We start from the raw sequence: 19,882 nt of genomic DNA on the forward strand, positions 1-19,882 counted from the left end.
GAAATGTAATCCCTAAAGTTTAGTCTGATTTATGGGAGATTATTTCAGGATTTACAGCATAAAAAGTATATGTTTAATATGGTTCCTCAATTTTAAATAACTATTGGCATGACATGTGATATAAGTTCTAATATTATTTAAGTTTATATAACAGTACCGTTTCTGTACATTTTGAATATCATAGATGAGCTATGCTAAGGTTATGTTTCTATTTACTAATATTCTGTTATGAGCGCCCTTCCTCGGACATCTTCAAACTCGACCTTCATTTTGATCTCAATTTAACATCTGTAAAGTTTTGTGAAGGCTGTGACACTATCACGGTCACAAAATCTGTCCACTGACAGACAGAAATATAAACACCTGGCAACTCACACACACACTAACAAGGTGAAAAGAATACCAGCGTCACTGTTGCGGCTGGTAAAAAGCTCTCTGTGGCAGAGATTTGGACTATTTCTATGAAACAGAGTTCATTGAAAGTATGTTTGCTGTCCCAGGTTTTATTATTTGGTATATGATCAACATACTTGGATAACATTTGCAAGGTATCAGAACTTTGTGAAACACTTATTTGACTGGTAGCAGTAGCTCCAGTACGTTACCTGTCAGTGTGCTGCAGCAGAGCTCCATCTTTGGTCCAGCTGATTTTGGGAGGCGGGGAGCCGTCTGCAGGACAGAGTATGGTCAGCGATCGGGTAGTGTTGGTGAGGAGGCCGCTGTGTCCGACGCTGATGTTGATGTTCTTCTGGAAAGTCAGCGGGAGGGTCTGCTGCCGTCTGACGATCACTGGTTGAGTCGCGACTGTCTCCAGTGGAGAGCGCTCAGACCAGTTGGGCAGTCTGTCTGTGGAACAAATCACATACAAACATTACATAAGGAACATTTTCATCCCTAGAGTTGAGACCAAGATCAATATTCTGGTCTGTCAATATCATGGACAGATATTATCATTCCGGCGTTGGTTTGTTTGTTGGTTTGTTTGTTTGTCTGTTAGCAGGATTACTCCAAAAGTCAGCAATGGATTTGAATTACATTTTTTGGAGGGGTGGGGTGTGGCACAATGAACAATCCATTAGACTTTGGTGGTGATCCGACAACTGTGGATCCGGCATTTTTTCACATTAAACTCGGTGAAATTAGAGTTGAGTTTGACCAAAGCACACTTGGTGAAAAAAAGAGTTTGTTTCAGAGAATAAGAAGAGCATCTCAAGGTGTAGCTTCACACTGCAGCCTAAAGGCAGCTGGGGTTCTAGTTACCTTTAGTTTGTCCTCGTCCCTCTGTAGTCCTGGTCCAGAGCTGGGCAGCAGACATGTGTGTCAGCAGCGAGGAGATGAGTTCTGAGGCCTGTTCCTGTTGGATCTCTCCTCTGTCAGCCTGCAGGGTGATGTTAATCAGCCTCTCCTCCACCCGTGGCTGCAGCGAGGCCTCCTGGCCACCAGAGGGCAGCAGAGACACACTAACTCCAGGCCAGAACGGCTCCAAGCCCGAGGAGTGTCTGTGGCAACTGGGCAGCATGTCCTCCCAGTTGGGACGAGGACTGGCGGTGGACAGTCTGCCTGCTGTCAACCTGCTGTCACCGCCTATCAGCTGGAGGGTGAAGATGTCCGAGGCGGGTCCGGCGACACACTTGTACACCCCGACATCCTCCGCAGACAGGAAGTGGATCTTCAGAGAGCCGGATTTGGTGACGCCCAGGCGTTTGGAGCTGGGGAGGGGTTCTCTGTCTTTGAGCCAGTGGATGTAGGCTTTGGGGAACCTTCTGACGGGGCATTTGATGACCAGGGAGGTGTTGGGCAGGAGGTAGGCGTGGCCGCCGACGGTCAGGTGGAGGCGCTTCTCCTTGCGGGTCTGGATGTAGATTTGGTGCACACCCATCAGCAGTGGACACTGTTTAACCCCGAACTCATAGCCCCGGGCCTTCGGTGGACGTCTCACCGTCTGCCTGACTTGGTTCTTCACTGGAACCTTCTGGGTCTCTTTGGGTCTCATCTCTTTCTTGTGTTCTGTTGAAGGAAATACAGAAAGTGAATTTTTCAAGTTGATGCATGAATCTGTATTTTTTAAATGCAACAAAAGAAAGTCCATAATAATAGAAAGAGACACAGATTAAGTTGTTTCAAAATATAAATTATGAGTGACCGGGCTTACCTGACCCAGTACTTATAATTTGTCCAATTTGTGCATTAGTTGTTCTAAAGTAAAACATGATGAGTCAAATTGACTGAATTAAAGAAAACAAGTTAGACAAACTTAAAGGAATAGTTCAACAATTTGGGAAATACGTCTGAGAGTGAGATGAAAACTAAGAAAATACCTCTATATGTCACTAAGTATTTATTTATTTATTAATTTATTTGACAGAGGCAATACATGTAGGCATTGTTACACTTAATTAAAGTGCAACCGATGTAATGAATATAGGACTTCTAGCCGTAGGTAATTTTCAGACCTTGTCCCTGGTTAGGCTTTTAAGAAAATAATAAAAATACCACATCACACATAAAGTCACATATTACAACATCGTACGTTACACTCAATTTACATATTTATGTTCCCAATCAATAATTAGAGATCACAGGTTTGGTTTAGTTTCAGCCAGTGTTTCACCTTTTCATTTTTCAGGTCAGGTTGTATTTTTATTTCTGTTGGTAGGTTGTTTCTTTTACTTAAAAAGATGACCGACCGAAGGTTGTTTTGCGCTGTCCCACTCCCATTTGTCGACCCCCTAGTGGCTATTATCTATTTGTATTCATTTTGGTGACATATGGACAAAGTATAGCTGCATGGGGCGAGATTGTTCACACATTTTAAAATCAATTTGTTAAAAGAAAACTTGATAAAACTGAGCAGCTTATACTTTTTCCAGAATTAAACAGTGGTGTCATTTCATTCGTTTTTGATCCATTATTTTCAGTGCTTGTTTATATAGCGATGCAACAGGTTTGACAGTTGATTGTGAAGCTTTAGCTCCATACAGTAACACAATATGACAAGTGTGAAAATATCATGGCAGAGCATAAACAGTTGAGCTGCCTTAAAGGGTATGTATTGTCATATTATACTAAAACAGTTCAGATTTGCCTTTACTGTCCTGCATAACTTTTAATAACCTGTTTAATTAAGACACTGTGTCTCAATTGTTTAATCCAGCAATGCAGAAACTTTGTGGATTTTAAGGTGAGTTACATGCTTAAATTAACAAACAAGATACCAAATATGAATTGGTGGTCTGATGATGATGTGCATTTTTTCCCTCTTTGGACAAAGCCAGTCTGTATCCTGCTGCTTCCAGTCTTTATGTAAAGCTAGGCTAACTGTGTCCTGACAGCTTTTCTGATCTCACTCTTTGAGCAGAAAGTGGATAAGTGTATTTTTAGATATTATATTATTTATATATATATGTATATTTTTCCAGACAAACGTCTTACACTATATCAACCTTCGACATTCTCATATACTTAACGGATGAAGGCTGAAGACATATTCTGGGACAGTCCATGAGAGACCTCGAGGTTGGTGGTTGGTGGGGATTGGCTATTAAGATTGATGTCAGTATCTGTATATGGTAGGGATATATATGGATGTAAAACATTTGAACTCTTTGTATGGTTGTAACTTCTCTCAGAAGTCTTCCCCAGGACCTCTGGGCTCAAACATGCAATCATTTATTTGACCTATGAACCTATATCGCGAGGCGGTATACATTTTCTGTCAGCTTCTGTATTTATTACAACACAGACTGTACTATATTTAACATGGAGTAGGAAAGCTGAGTGAATTCCACAGAGACATGTGTGGGCGGAAGTAGTGTGACACCTTTATTTGTGCACTGTCACACATGTCAGCTAAAACGCATATCACCAGAATAAGACCTGACAAATATAAGCAGTTTGGGTCAGAGTGAGTAATGATGATTGTAAACCAAACTGATTGATGGTCATACTTAGACTATGAGAAAAATGCAAACAACTCCCTCCACGCCGTCTCCCCTTGGAACTCCTGGGCTAAAGGGGAAATAGCCAAATAGATTTGACATCATTAACTCAAGTTAAATATTGTGAGAGATAAGATCCGGCGCAGAGAAGTTTAAACATGGTTAGAAAAATGGGAGAGCAGCTCGAGGCCGTGGTGATTATTACTGGATGGATCGGCCTGCTGACTACTGGCTTTGGTATCCATTAGTGAAGTGGACACACTGCAGTACTACTTTTACCTGAAGAATTGTATTGATGCAGGATAAGGTTAAGGAGGTTAACCCTCTGAAACCCACAATAGACCAGTTTTTGTCTTTTTTAGGGGGGTACAGTGGGTCTTTAGGGGGAGATAGCAGGTCAACAGTAGATGTCACATAGAAGTGGTGTACATCATCTGAAAGCTGAGAACCTGGAGATTAAAATGAGATGCAGCTCATCACTGTGTGTCAATGTTTTAGTCATAAATATGTTATAAATATTATTTAAAATTAATTGTGAAAGTGTATAAGAGTTTATAACATTATGACAGAAGTATATGATGGTCATCCCCATGCTCTATTATGTCTTATAAGTTGTTTTTGGGTTGATACCATTTGTTACACAGATTTGGTGCTAAATTTAACCATTTTTTATCACTCGAGAATTGATAAAAATGATCAATAATCCCTCCAAAATACCACATTAAGACACCAAGACCTTAAGGAACACCATAGAAAAAGCCATGCTGTGATTTGGTTTCAAAAACTTTTTGACATTTGGAGATTTCTGCAAGAATTTCATTTTTCGACGATTTGGATGGTGAGCACTTCTGTTGTGTAAACTGCTCAGAAACCTCCTTATTGTCAATCTAGATAGGAAAGCCATCCATCCTCTGAATGCTCTAGGTCTCTAGTTTGTGGCTGTAAAGTTTCATGAGGCTAGAGATCTTAGCCTGTGGTGATCCTAGAGCTCCCCACAGGTCATATTATACAGAGAGGTCACGTTTAAAAAAAATAAAAAATAAATGGTCTCACTACAATGAAATGTCTCCTATGGAGACTAACATCACCACACATGAATACAGTTGGGCTCATTGGATCCACAAGAGTCTCAACTTTACAGTGATACCCAATTAATGTAATTCAAGACTGTTTATGGACCCCAGTATGCAGAAATATTCAAATACACCATTTTAGAATAGGAGACAATAACATGGGGGGGGTTTCAGAAGATATTCGGCCATCCGACAAGCACTTTTGATGAAGCCTAATCCTCCCATTGACCAAGCCTTGACCTTAATCCCAATTAACAAATAGTAGCTGTCGAGCGAGAGCGAGAGAGAGAGAGAGAGAGAGAGAGAGAGAGAGAGAGAGACCAGGGAGAGAGAGAGAGAGAGAGAGCAGGGAGCAGCAGCTGAAGAGAACATTTGACAAAACACATTCAGACTCTCAGGAGTCGTTGCGGCATTTTCAAGACGTTCAACTGTGTGTTTTACATTCTGTGTTCCAGCTGAGGTGAGTTAGATGGATTCACAGAATTTTTTTCACACCCACAAACCCCCTTTTTTCACACCCCTAATAATCATGATCTGTTTTTCCAAACGTGAACATATAGTACATAAAGGTATTTACAATATGTGTGTGAGTTTGAAGTGTGTGTTCTTACTGGGACAGGCCATCATGCGGCAGGTTCGTACGAGCGGTGGGGAGGCCAACCCTGAGCACAGATCCCTGGACAGCGTCACCAGGTGGCCCATGGATGTCAGCTGGCGACACTGCGGCTCCCGACGTTGGATCCCCAAACCACAAGACACCGAGCACTGCAGAGTGAAACAGAACAGATTAGCAATGATTTAGACTAATAACACATCCTTATGGTCAGACAGAACGTGGATATGAGATGATTCTTCCTCAGATTGGGTTATGTTTAGCAACGATGGTTTTAACATTTAATGCCAAATAAGATACAAGTACATACAATGACCCCTTCGAAAATGGCCATGCCACTTTTTCCTCGCCAAAATTGAGCGTAAGTTTGGAGCGTTATTTAACCTCCTTCGCAACAAGCTAGTAGGACATGGTTGGTACCGATAGATTCCTTAGGTTTTCTAGTTTCATATGGAACTATAAAACCTGAAAGCATCTTCACTCTAGCTTTAAAACTGAGTCTGCTGCAACCTTAAAATCGCAAGTTGCAAAACCTTGCAACAGGAAATGTTAATGTTGTCGAGTTTATTGGTTAACGCCACAAATTTGCGAGCCAAAGTTCCATAAAGTCGTGGAAAACCTTGGCTGTGATTTCATTGAAAATAACCGATTTAGCGGAAAAAAAAGTTGCTTTTATAAAACGCATTCTCATCCCAACTCATCATATACTGACGCTTGTCAGACGCCTCGGCGTCACTCTTGGTCACAGTGAACACGTGCTTAATGTTGTGAATAAAACAAAAACACTTGACATGGTTGGGCTTAAAACTACTATGTTTGCACAGGGAAAATGACACTGAACGCTGTGAACACGAGACACAAACGAACAGCCGATGTAACGTTAAAAGGGAAATTTAACGCACGGGACACGAACAGCGACCTCCTGGATGAAAGCCTTGTGTTTGTTGGACCCATCCACCCACCCGGTGTGTGTCTTTTTGCTCTAAAAGCTACGTCATTCCACTTCCTTTCCTTGAGCGTTTAATATTGATTGTAAGTGGAAAGCCCAGTGCGTCTCATACCAACGCTAAAGGGTGCCTTAAGCATCGGTATCGAAGGCCGACGGCCATGACAAAGCGTTGGTATTTGATGCCCTGGGAATGAGAACGGGCTGAAATGAAGACTTGATCAGGCCATAGTTCTGCTTTCATTCAAGCTGGCAGCCTCCAGCTCCCCTCCATGATTTCTTTCATTCCTTCCCTTGCTGGCGCTCACCTTTCCCCATTCTCCTCCTGCCAAGTAGGGCAGACAGTCAGTGCTGCTGCAGCCTCTGTTAGTGGCAGGTTTGGCACCCCAGCATGCCCTGTCTCCCAGCCTGCTATAAGCCCCGGTGGACAGGAGCTGCTTACAGTAGACCTTCCGCACCTGGACCCCCCCACCACAGGACTGGGAGCACTGGAGGGAGGAAGCAGAAGAAGAAGAGGAAGAAGAAGAAGAGGTAGGAATGGAGGAGTTCAGTCAGATTTTAATTACATGCAGACACAAGAACAAAAAGTCCACACCTGCTGCCACGGTTCAGTCTCCCAGGCTGTGGGACAGTCCACCTGGTTGCAGGGTTGCAGGATGGGAGGTTTGAATTCTCTGCATTCGTCCTCTGAAACGGTCAGAATATCCTGCTGGTCGACGGACAACAGACGCATGCAAAACACACTCCTGGTCTGTATGCCGACGCCGCAGGACGCAGAGCAGCCGGTCCACGCTGTCACCTCCCATCTGCAGAGAGAGAGAGAGAGAGAGATATAATGGAACAGGTCAGACACAAAATACTGATAAATATTAGGATGCAAGCTCTTTCTAGAGAGATGGACTGCGGAAGAGGTGATACCCTTTTCCACTTTCATCGACAGTATTAAATGACCCATTTGTGGCTCATTTGTGGCCCTGCTACAACCTGGTTCTTCCCACCCACACTGTGTGGGAGAGATAAAAGGTATGGAACTGAGGATGGAGGAATCAGGGCAACATGTATCCTGAAATGAAGCATTCTTGCTCAGTCCAGCGCACATCTTGTGCTTTTGGTGTCATTTGGAGCCAGAGTCTGTTTTCAGTAGAGCCCGTAATTGGCAACCTTGAGACCTTAAAAAAAGGGAGGATTTCAAAACCAAAGCGCAGGGATCTGGGGGTCCTACCCCGTGAATCTCTGATATAAATTTATTTTTGCTCCTACTTGAGTATTTCTCACTCCTTCTCTCACTCACTGAAGGTCCCTTCAGACACAACGTGACAACGTCATCACTGCGCTCTGAAACCTGTTATTTCTAACAGCTTGTGCCGCGCCACGACAGCTTTTCGCTGCATCGAGCAGAGCCCAACTCTGGGTGTTGCACGCTGTGGCGAGCGCAGCTAAAACATGGGCTCAAACTGCGCTGTGTCACGAGCATAGACTGCTCTCTTCCTCCGGGAAACGACAGTTGGTGTAGCTCTGTTGTCGTCCGGGTGGAAACAGTAGGGATTATACACACTGTTCAGTCCCAGAAACACACTAAGATAATGAAAAAAGAAAAAAAATGCGAAAATGTGTCGTAAATCTGGAGAAATATGGGAGAATTGTGACTTCGGGAGTGGGCAATGAAAAACGTGAGTCTCCTGGGAAAATCGGGAGGGTTGGCAAGTATGTTGGGGGCTGGAGCCGCGGTATCGAGGTGCCACCCGTACACCCGGCCCGAACCAATTGCTTGTTAGTGAGAGAATCACAGCTGTCAATCATGACGTCACACCATGTTTTTATAGCAATAAATAACTAATTGAAACCAAACTTATCAGAAAAATAAACACTTGAACATACATGTCCCATCCCCTAACATGGAGGGGGCAGGCTTTATAACCTATACTGCAGCTGTCCACCAGGGGGCGATCCAGTTGTTTTGGCTTCACTTTTGGAGAGCTGTCACATCGTCCGTCTTTATATACAGTCTATGATCCAGCATCATTCCTAAGTGCCATTAATCACTCATGATGTCAGCGCTTGTAATGGAATATTCAGATTTGTTTCATATTTCAAAACCTGTTTTTGAGATATGAAATAATGCCTGAAGTGGCACTAACTGTATTTCTTTGTGAAGTTTTTGCTGTTTAGTTATTTCCTCCAACAAAACAAAAGTGAAAAATTATTAATATTGCCAATTGAATCTTAACTAAGGGTGCGATAATACTGCTTTAACAGGCAGGCAGTTATCCAGGAGAGCCAGAGTTAGGCTCAGTCTAAGCCAGGAAACTCAAGTACAGTCAGACAGCTGCGTGACACATCAGGCCCGTTACCATGTCAACACCTTATCCAGGTTTCTCTTCACTATATTCCATATGCACAGATCATTTCTCAGCTCGAGTTACAGTAGTGGTTAGTAAGTAAAACAAGATTTGAACACCAAATAAAAATGAAAGTCTGAAACAAGTAATGTCAAATTTATGTGTGAAGGATCAATGCCGTTGCTGCATTTATTTTAGATGCTAAATCTTTCTTAAATGTCTGAACTGAAGATTCAGACGTGGCTGCTGAAAGCACTGGACCTCATATAATACAACTATCTCACACAGGGTCCTATTGCTTTCATAAAGTTCCTAAAGTCAGACAAAATACAAGGCAAGAGACGAATCCCCGCAGAGTAGAATGATGTATAGCGGTCACTAGCAGAGAGAGACAGAGAGAGAGAGTGAGAGAGAGTTATAGACAGACAGAGAAGAAGAAGAAGAGGGAGTTTATACATCTCACCGTGTTCTCACTGTTGGTCTCCCAAACAGCAGACAGCAGTATGTGTGTGTGTGTGTGTGCGCGCGTGTGTGTGTGCGCGTGTGTGTGTGCGTGTGCGTGTGCATGTGTGTGTGTGTGTGTGTGTGTGTGCACTTTGCAGCTGCTTCCTGTAAATATCCATTAGAGGAGGAGAGAGCGATAAATCACTGTGTGTGAATCAGACATGCTTCCAGTTTGCAGGACTGCTAGATGGGCAAATATCCATCTGCTGCCTGTAAATGCAGTGACTTACATGTATAGCATGCACACACACACACACACAGAGAGAGACCCACACACACACATGCATACACTTACGGTTAAGTACATAAAATAATAGGACCATCTTGTGACTCCTGAGCTACAACCGTTTTTGCAAAATCCAAACTGATGTCCCTCTATGATTGTCCTCATATGTCAGTCGTCCTCACTTGAACTTGCACTTGAAGACGTGGTTAGTGTAGTTTAGCGTAAAGACTGGAGGCAGAGGAAAACAGCAAGCCAAAGTGAAAAAAATTTGCCTACCAACACCTCTACAGCTGATCAAGTTACCATTATCTGGTTTGTTTGATCAGAGCACAATCACAAATATGAAACTGACGATTACTTGTTTGAACAATTTCTTGAAAGCTAAAGAAAAGTGGCTGTGCACAGCTAGCATGGAGTCCTGTCATGAGGTTTCCATGTTCGGTACCATCGTGCCTGTACAGTGACCAAAGCCAAAACCTGCTCATCAAATGTATCTGGCAACCGGCGCTATCACCGAGGCGCTGCAGAGAAGCACCGGGCGGACGGACACATTGTTGTTTGCCAACAGTATACCTTCCTTCAGGAATAAATAAAGTAGGCCATTGTTTATGGTGTCTGGATATAACCAATTATATCCCCAGTCTTGTAGTGCAACACAGAGGACAAATTTACACTGAGTCTTTTTTCTTGTTTTTGGACAAACGAGTATTAATAACTTAGCCCTTCGTACCTAATGAGAGAAGTGCAGGATACAGTCCTGTGGTAGCTCACTGAGCTAGATGTAGTTTCTTTTGTGCAGATTGATTGCATTCTGGGCGAGTAGTCGGACTTACACATGTATATTGATCCAAACATTGTTATCATAAATAGTGCAAGTCTCTTACAGTAATAGTACTCTATTCTTGGGCGGTTTGCAAAATGTGGTCCTGGAGACACCGACTGTAGCAGGAACTACCACAGAGGAGGTTCTGAGTACCAAATGTTTATATTTCTGTCTGTGGACAGATTTTGTCACCGCGACAGCATCAACCATGTAAGAGGCAGTCGCAAAACTTTACAGGTGTGTAGTCGAGCTCAAAGCAAAGGCAGAGTTTGAGGATGGGTGAGGTCCAAGCAGGGTTGTTGCAGGCAATGTATTTTTCAGCTATACAGCCAGCTCAACATTATGTTCTCCAGTATTTCATTCTCCAGGGAACAGACAGGTTGTTGTGTTTGGCAAGATTAAATGGAGGGAAATATGTAATTTGTAAAACTGAAAAAGAACACAAAAATACAAACAACTAAGTATGTTTGTAAGTACTAAATAATAAGGCTAGTGCATCAGTAGAGAAAAGATTGCTGGCAGAACCAACATGTGCATAAAGGTATGTTAATGTATGTAAAAAAAAGATGAAAATACAACAGTAAATATCATTTACACAAAGCTTTAACCACTTTACACTAAAACATCTCTGTGTAGTTGACAAACAAACTAACCATCGTCAAAAAGACTGTAATCAAACTCAAGAAATGTTAACATAAACGTGTTCACATAACTGTTAATAATAGATGACTTACGGATGAGGCCGGTTTCGTGGACTTTATGGCGAAGGATTAAGAGGATTATACACTGAGATGCTCACACTATGAGTCCCTGAGCAAAAAGGAACTTCCTGAACACCACTTCCTGTTATTCTGCATATTTACTTTTAGCTCACTTCCTCTTCAGCACAGCTATTCACAATCACCACTAGGTGGTACTAAAGGACATACAAATGAAACCGTTACACTGGTCTCAATACATGTCTGAGAGAAAAAAGTCGCAACTTCAGCACCACGGACAGCGCTGTGGATTTATCTACTGTATACACAGCACAGTTAGGCTACTGATGTTTCAGAGCCGTGGTCGGGGCCGTAGAAGCTAACCGCAGTCCGATGAAGAATCAATGAATCAGGCAGACTAGTTGGACATATTCAGTCATTTTGCTAACAGATCACGACTCAAATCACCAACAGACGCTATCCAGAAGGCACAGGCTGACTCATAATGGCATGCTTTATTTGCTCTTTGAGGAAAACTCTCCACAGGATTCTTTAACTATCAGTGTGTTCACAACAGGGATGAAAGTAGTACATGTGATTGGCCTTGACTGCCTCTGAGATACCTATCTATAATCCATGATAATGTATTCCCACCCATATCCAAGTGTGCCACAGGAGCACCAGGCAACCTCCCGACACACTGAGCAGGACGCACTCCTATGAATCTGCTGCCGTGCCAGCAGCTCTGTGAAGCTGTACCTGACTGGACTGTTATCAGCTCATTAAATGTGCGTTATCAGTCGTTATAAGCCTCATAGATGTGGGTCAGTAGGGGCCCTGCTACAGCTAAACTTAAAAGCAGGCTGTTCACATATTGTGAAGTAATGCGCTGTGATTTGTGTATATCCCACGAAACCAATTAGAATGTAATCCAGGTAATTGTGAACCAGGAAGTATAAAGAGCGACAAACGCCGCGTAGGGACGAGGTCATGGTGGATGGGGTGGGTCCAAAAACACTGGACTTTCACCGAGGAGACCGGCGTCCGAGTACCGTGTAAAACCAGAAGTCAACGTAATTTTCGTACTTAAGTTACAGCTCTTCTTCTTCGTCTTCTTTTATTCCTTCTTTCGGTGACCGCTCATGTGAATCATTGATAAAACCTACCAGTGGGTTTAGCAGGCCCCTTCTGACCCACATCTATGAGGCTTATAACCACTGATAATGCCCATTTAATGACCTGCAAACAGTCTAACCAGCTGTACGCATGCTAACATGAGTATGGAGATAACAGCATTATTACGGATGTGTAGCAGGAAAAATCTTCTACTATCTACCATGGTCATCATCTTACTAGGGCTGCTGCTTCCAGCTTTTAAACCGGAACCAACATGACGGCTTGTTTGGAAACTCTCTCTCTTAATTCACGAAAATAGTTCACCGAATGCGTTTCTGAAACATTTTATACATTTTAACATTTTTTAGAAATAATCCATGCAGTTGCTGAATCTGTCTTTATTTTAGACCTGTAGCCTATAGACCTCAACTTTATGCAAATGAGGAGCGGCCAACGTGACGCTCCGTCTCTCCAATCGCGCCGCAACGCTCCCAGAATGCATTGCACAGCTGCTTACATAGACAATGAATGGGAAGCGTGGAAAGGACGAAAGGCTGCGGACACGTACCTTTACTGGATTTAACATTATAGACATGACCACTAACTATTCGTGTAACAACTTAGCCGCAAATTCACAGACTGACCGTACACGGTCCAGGCTTATACTCGTTTTAACCAACCTTTGTTATTATAGATGACTATGGCAACTTCCTCTGTGCTACCTCACACAGACAGGCAGCTGCTGACTGAGGGAGAAAAGTCAGATTTTTGTTTCAATGTCATTTCATCTTTATGTCTTATATCAAAGTGAGCAATCAGATTGTTGAAATAAAGGGGACAAGGGGTTTTGGCTGCTTCAGAGATTGATTTCTGGAAGATCCATTGGCTTATTTTGCCAACTGTTTTGCAGCACCCAGGCCAGAAAGAAGCCGGTAGCCACAGTGAAACAAGTGATGACATTCTAGCCGGTGTCAAATCAGAGAAAAGTATGATATCAAGGTTTGAAAATGACTGGAGCTATACAGTCATACTAAGCCTTATATCAAAGTCATATACAGTTTTCAGAAATTCACTTGTGTGTGCTGCTTAATGTTGGAGCTGTGTGTTATTAGCTAATCATTTTCCCAGAGCAGGAGGAGAATCCAGCCTGTGTCTCCAGGACTGCCAGAGGGACAAGAAGGCCAAAATAAGTGGGAAGTCTGCGAGCTGCCACTAACACACCCGCTGACCCGCCTGCTGGCCTCCAATCTGACCGGGTTGGTTTCATCAAGCGGTGGGTAAATCCACCTAAACTCTGGACCCCAGAGCTGGAAAGCTTTAAAATGTCAGGCATCTGGCCAAGTAATTATTGAATCACACTAGTATTGTTCAGCAACTACATCAGATCTACTTCCTTCACAGGAAAACAATGTGACATATAGGCATTTGTAGGGTTAGGGTAATATATTGCATTAACTCAAGTATTTGTTTTTGCATGTAAAATGTCTACATCATGAAAATCAGGTTTATATTTTACACTATATACGTATGCACACTTACTTTGTTTGCACTGTCTCTATCTGCCCAGCTCTGTAGCTAATGCTAACTAGCCAGCTGTCTGCAAACATCAGACTGATGTCTGTACTGAAGATCATTAGAAAAGTGGATGTCTTTTCTCTGCTTATTTGAATCATCTGGTTCTGACAGTCCATACTTAGCTGTGTTGTGATGACTGTATACAAGAAGTGGACATAGTGCCTATGATGTCACCCAATTGGTTTGTTAACTGCCGTTTTGAATCCTCGAGTTTGGCATTTTGGTGGTCACCATCTTGGTTATTTGCAATCGGAAGTGACACGAGAGGGTGGAGCTAAGTACGAATGACTTTATGGACGAATAAACTGAAACTTTGGTGTGGCGGGAGTAAGGGATCACTTCTCAGGGCCATCCAATCTCTGTACGCCCAAAGCGAGAGCTGTGTTCAGGTTCTCGGCAGTAAGTCGGACTCCTTTCCAAATGGGGGTTGGCCTCTGCCAGGGCTGCGCTTTGTCACCAATCCTGTTCGTGATATTCACGGACAGGATATCGAAGCGTAGTCGGGGAGAGGAGGGTTTGCAGTTCGGTGTGTTGAGGATCTCATCGCTGCTTTTTTGCAGATGATGTGGTCCTGTTGGCATCATCGGTCTGTGACCTCCAGCACTCACTGGGATGAGGATCAGCACCTCTAAATCTGAGGCCATGGTTCTCAGCAGGAAACCGATAGATTGCCTACTCCGGGTAGGGAATGAGTCCTTACCCCAAGTGAAGGAGTTCAAGTACCTCGGGGTCTTGTTCGCGAGTGAGGGGACTATCGAACATGGGATTGGAAAAGAGAGCTGAGCCGGAAGGCAAAGCTCTCGATCTACCAGTCAATCTTCGTTCCTACTCTCACCTATGTTCTCTGAGTTGAAAGGAGCCAGCTGAGGTGGTTCGGGCATCTAGTAAGGATGCCCCCCTGGGCGCCTTCCTAGGGAGCTGTTCCAGGCACGACCAACTGGGAGGAGGCCACGAGGAAGACCCAGGACTAGGTAGAGAGATTATATCTCCACACTGGCCTGGGAACGCCTCGGGATCCTCCAGTCAGAGCTGGTTAATGTGGCAAAGGGAAAGGGAAGTTTGGGGTCCCCTGATGGAGCTGTTGAACCCGCAAGATATTTTTATCCATTATCTGAATAAAAAAACAATTACCTGTTAGAAGTGCCTTTGGGTGGACTAAAATACTGAAAAGTCCACATGTTTCTATTATTGATGCATATATCTTTTTTTCAGCAAAAGATCCGTTTGTGTTGCTGTAAAAGCCTGTCCCTGTACCCAGGAGCCACACAGTCTACTTGTGTTTCTCCACCAGCCCGACCACTTCAATATAGCCCCCGCCCGACCGCACGTCTTATTGTGTTTATTCAGTAAGGTATTTGTTTTGGATGGCCAAATATGGCATATAAATCAGTCTACAAAGAACCAGCTCTCTGCAATGGTCCCGAACCCTCTGACTGCACTCCGAGCTGTAATCCCAGTGTTTATTCAAAGCGATGCAGGCAGCTCTGTTTAGTTTTCCTCTAAACTCCATCAATGAACTTCATTTCCAAGTTATTCTAACATGGTAAGGAAAATGATTTACGTTTTTTAAAAGTTGCGGTTCATTCTCTCTGCTCTCTGTGAATGTAGAAGGCATGAAGGATTCTTTTAAAGGAGACCACAGCACAGAGGAGTTTGCTGCAAATATTGGAACCACGTGCTCGCTGTGTATGTTACAAATTACTGGGTCTAATTAGAAGGACTGTAATAGTGATTAAGGGACTGGTTTTCTGATCATAATCTCCTGGTTTCTGGGTCTAGATTTGCTGACGTCAGCTTTGATGTCCAGAGGCCTTTTCCCCTCCTTTCTTTCAAATCTCATTAAGTTGTGGAAAAGAAACATGAGCTCCTGTTCCCTGCACACTGAGTGTTGGCAAACAAAGAAGAATCTTTGAGATAAACTCCCTGATTGTGGTCTAGCAACCAATAGTATCACCAAAAACCCTTAAATTTCCACCTAACTTAGTTAAGTCTTTTTGATAATTTTACAGGTCTGCAAATTTCACGGTAATTAGGTGATTATTAGCAAGTAACCTATTTGAAATTTCTTTGGAATTACTGCCAAATTACCCCAATATTTACCTCAAAATTGATCAAAAATCACTTTATTATAAACATGATTTAATAATGGTTCAAATAGGGCCCTTAGGCTTGAGAAGCGGCTGTTTCGCTGCTCTTCATCGGAGGTAGAAAACTAATAGAAGACACTTCTGATCAGACACAAATCTCACCATTGTGTGACTTATTGTCAACACAAATGTAACCTGGTAGGTAACGTCATGATTCAGGGAGTTTTTAAAGACATTTCAAAGAAGTTATTTGCTAATTATTATCTATTTACCAGCAAACATGTAAATAAAGCATATCAATTAACTTTGTATTCTTTTCCTGAAAATGTATTAAATTAATTACCAGTTATAGCGGAATTAAATAATTAAATAATGTTTATAATAAAGTCATTTTTGATAAATTTTGAGGTAAATATTGGGGTAATTTGGTAGTAATTCCAAAGAAATTTTAAATAGATTACTTGCTAATTATCATCTAATTACCATGAAATGTGCGGATCTGTAAAATTAAGTGTTTTATTAATTATCTTGGGCAGCAGTAAGCACAGGATGCAGTGACGTTGCCCGGAAGGGAAATACGCAGCCAATAGTCATATGTGTGATCGAGAGTTCAAAGTTAAACTGGACACAAGCACAGACAGACCTCACTCACCCTCGCCCCCCCACTGCGGCTGGCTTGTTCTATGTGTCCTGTGACCTTGTGGTCTCTCACCTCGGGGGGCACGGCTCAGGGTAACAGATGCGGATCATTACTGGCGGCCTGCTGGACGAATCACACAGAGAGTCCTCCACCTCTACTCTCTGCTTCCTGTTAACACACCTCACAACTGCTGTCTGCTTCCCTGGGCAGAGGACACAGACAAGAACCAGTTGGACATGAGAGGACAATAGGAATGGACAAAAGCATTTTAACTGCCAGCGTCCATTTGAGAAACCTCACCAGCGGCACACGTGGCTGAGCAGGCGGTGAAGCCCCTGTAGTCCCAGCTGTACAGTTCATCTGTCTGTATGTAAGGGACCGCCTGGTCCTGGAGGCCTGCAGAGATGCCTGGAGCTTTGGTACACGGCCCCTGGTTGCAGGGCCTCTCCAGCTGGGGTCTGTCCTCGCCACACTCCTCCTCCGGAAGGTCCACCTCCGTCTTGGTGAATGAGAGCAGCACCCGGCACTTCACCTCCCGAGTCTGCCTGCCAGGCCCACAGGTGGTGCTGCAGGGTAACCAGGGCCCAGGTATGAACCTGAACACAGAGGTGGAGAACATACTGGATACAGAGAGAGCCATGGCAAAGAGTGTAGAAGCAAAGGGGCGAAACTCCGGTGCTTTTTTGACAACACCTGCTAGATGGCGCTGCGGTAGAGTGGTAGGGTGTGCATATTAAGATAACCAAGAATGCTGAAAATGATCTGATAAAACATTGGAGCATGCCCTTTGGATTTGCCATAAGATGCAAGAACTCCATACTTCTGTACATAGAGGTGGCGGATCATGTGGGGCAAGTGGAGCAAAGTCCCACCTGCTAGCAACAGAAATAAAGTGTGGTTGCTGCTGTTATTGACCATTGTACTACAATTTAAGGTCAGTGGCTGGATAGAATAGTTCAAATGGTATTTTAATTGTTTTTGGCTTGAGAAGCCGCTATGTGGGGATAGCCCCACACTCGCAATCTAAAGTGCCCTGAGAGTGCAACAATACTTGTGCCCAAAGCCTTTGCCAATGAAAGCAGATGGCACCGACTACAATGCCAAGTGGGGCTGATTGCCTGAACAGGCTTTCGGGATCTCCAGCATCTTTCTGAGATGATTACCAAACAATCAAAGCAATGTCTAAACTGACAGCACATATAAACGATGAATTGAGCAGAATAACAGCAAACAGAAGAGAATAGGTATGTGCTCAGTCAGATTATCAGCTGTGTTGAACTGTATGGAAAATGTTTTTTTTTCCATTTACAAATGCCGCTGTCTGTACATGAAACTTATATCATGATAAGACTCCTGAGCCAAACATGATTTGCAAACAGACGTCTTCTTATGTGCAACCTCGTGCCCTGCATCTAATGACTGGGTATGAAGAAGGAGCAGAATACACAATGGTTCTGTTTAAGTCACTTGGTCTCCGCAACTCTGTCACTTTCCGAGGACACCTGTAAAGCCTGCTTATTCATTTGTTACAGTGCAATGGCTAACCAGCAAGATCAACGTGATCTCACTCCCAACTCGTCAAATACCGCAGTTTGGGCAGCGCCCCCTCGGCATCGTAAACTGACGCATGGAGGCACCCTCTAGCAACAGTATGTGACGAACCGGGCTTTCAACTAACTCCAATGTAAACCCACCAACAGCGTTATTTAACGGTCGGAGCAAGTAACGTAGTATTCGCAGTGTGAGAGTCAGCTTACAGCATGTGGGAGGGGTGGTGGTGGTGGATGGGTCAAACAAACACAACACTTTCAACCAGGAGGCCGCTGTTCTCGTGTGCCGTGTGAAACTAAAAGTATAAAGTTGACTTATTTTATCACATCAGTCTTTAGTCACTCGTCGGTATCGTCACACCGTGAGTCTTGTGAGTCGCTAGCCAGTGAAGTTAACGTCAACCACCCTACCTAAGTGGTTGTGTTGCCTAAACCTTAGTTCCTGTGAAAACTGAAGTTTATTTTGAAAGGACACTATGCACGTAACAAGCGTATATTGACACGCCGTCCCTGGTGCGACGCAAAAGGGGTGTCCCATGCGTTGGTCTCCGATGCCGAGCGGCAGGTATTTGACAAGTTGGGAGTGAGAATGTGTTGGCAAGATAGTAATCGGTGATTGATAGTGAGAAAATTAGTTAAAGAAGACTGATCACCTGCACAATATATATATATATATATATATATATATATTACAGAGATATGATGCAATCTGTATTTCATTGGCACCACTGTTTCCCTTTGTTTTTTGTTCTCTCCATCCTCAACATGGCGTGTGGAATACTGCAGACTAGGCGGACTTGTTTTTCATGTTGTGATTGAGCTTTTATATTAAAGTTCGTTGCAGAGATTTCAGCGCAGCAAAGACCCCGTGTTACTGAGGCTTCCATTACCGCTGTACTAGTGTAAACATGTCAGTATCTATTAGTATTACTGCTTGTACTGAGGAGCTGTCTGTTTACTGTTAATATGCTCCCATAAAAACAGTGTGTATGCTGTGTATCTCCTGTCACTAGAAGCATGCGTTGAGTTTCCTTCTTGTATCCCATGTACTGCAGCCTCTGTTCCACGGTGTTGAAAGAGGAGGAGGACTTACAGACGCTCTACTAGATTTTGAGTAAGCATTTTTATGGAAAACCAATCCATATGATGGTAACATGTAAAATTGCAAAAGCGTTTATGGATTCAAGTGCATGCTTTTTCTGCCTTTATTTGATAGTAAAAGTAGAGACATGAGAGAGGTGCATAATCCAGGCATAGTTGGATTGTGCATCACATGCTGCCCATATTTTGATATCGTATTTGTCCGGTTTGTTTGGTATACGTTATCTGAAGGGACAGCGACCCACAAAATGCAACCAGACATTCATCCACAGACACGAGGGGGTCTGCATTGTAAAGAAAGGGTGATCGCTGGACCCACTTGTCCCATACCATCCCATATCGCTGCAAGTTTGTCACAAAGCGTATGACATGGGAGAAAACATGGAGAGTCTTCAGAGACGTGGTGGTTGGAAAGATTACCCTTCCAGTGTGAGGCTTACTGATGCTTTGCCTTTTGACTTGGGACACTCCAGCCAAAATGAGCAACCCAATGGAGGCTTTGCAAGTGGGTCACATCCAAGTCTTTCCAGCTGTCCTCATACAGTTCAAGCGGGGAGAGGGATCACGAGAACTGTCCTTCAGTTTTTGGGGGTTAAGAGTTCAGTAGACAGATGGAGGTAGGGACAAAACTAGATGTGGCCCTTCTGGTTCTT

The 19,882-nt window shown here is 43.4% G+C and overlaps 1 protein-coding gene and 1 long non-coding RNA gene across 2 annotated transcripts in view; one reads left to right on the forward strand and one right to left on the reverse strand.

Annotated features, from left to right (window-relative positions):
• The window catches only part of LOC119474728 (ADAMTS-like protein 1), a 23,920-nt gene extending 12,673 nt beyond the window's left edge, over positions 1-11,247 (reverse strand). Inside the window, exons 1-6 of the mRNA XM_037746925.1 lie at positions 11,197-11,247; positions 7,166-7,376; positions 6,879-7,058; positions 5,623-5,776; positions 1,261-2,007; positions 606-846 (exon numbers count right to left, since the gene is read on the reverse strand). Coding sequence (XP_037602853.1) covers positions 606-846; positions 1,261-2,007; positions 5,623-5,776; positions 6,879-7,058; positions 7,166-7,303 — 1,460 coding nt within the window. The 5' untranslated portion in view covers positions 7,304-7,376; positions 11,197-11,247. The remainder of the gene's footprint in view (positions 1-605; positions 847-1,260; positions 2,008-5,622; positions 5,777-6,878; positions 7,059-7,165; positions 7,377-11,196) is intronic.
• Positions 1,678-18,313, forward strand: LOC119474745. The gene is made up of 3 exons (XR_005203635.1): positions 1,678-1,688; positions 15,199-15,202; positions 18,179-18,313. It is a non-coding gene; the product is annotated as an uncharacterized LOC119474745 (long non-coding RNA).
• Positions 18,314-19,882: the final 1,569 nt, after the last annotated feature.

Source organism: Sebastes umbrosus, chromosome 2 (assembly GCF_015220745.1).
Source record: "Sebastes umbrosus isolate fSebUmb1 chromosome 2, fSebUmb1.pri, whole genome shotgun sequence".
Lineage (NCBI taxonomy): Eukaryota > Metazoa > Chordata > Actinopteri > Perciformes > Sebastidae > Sebastes > Sebastes umbrosus.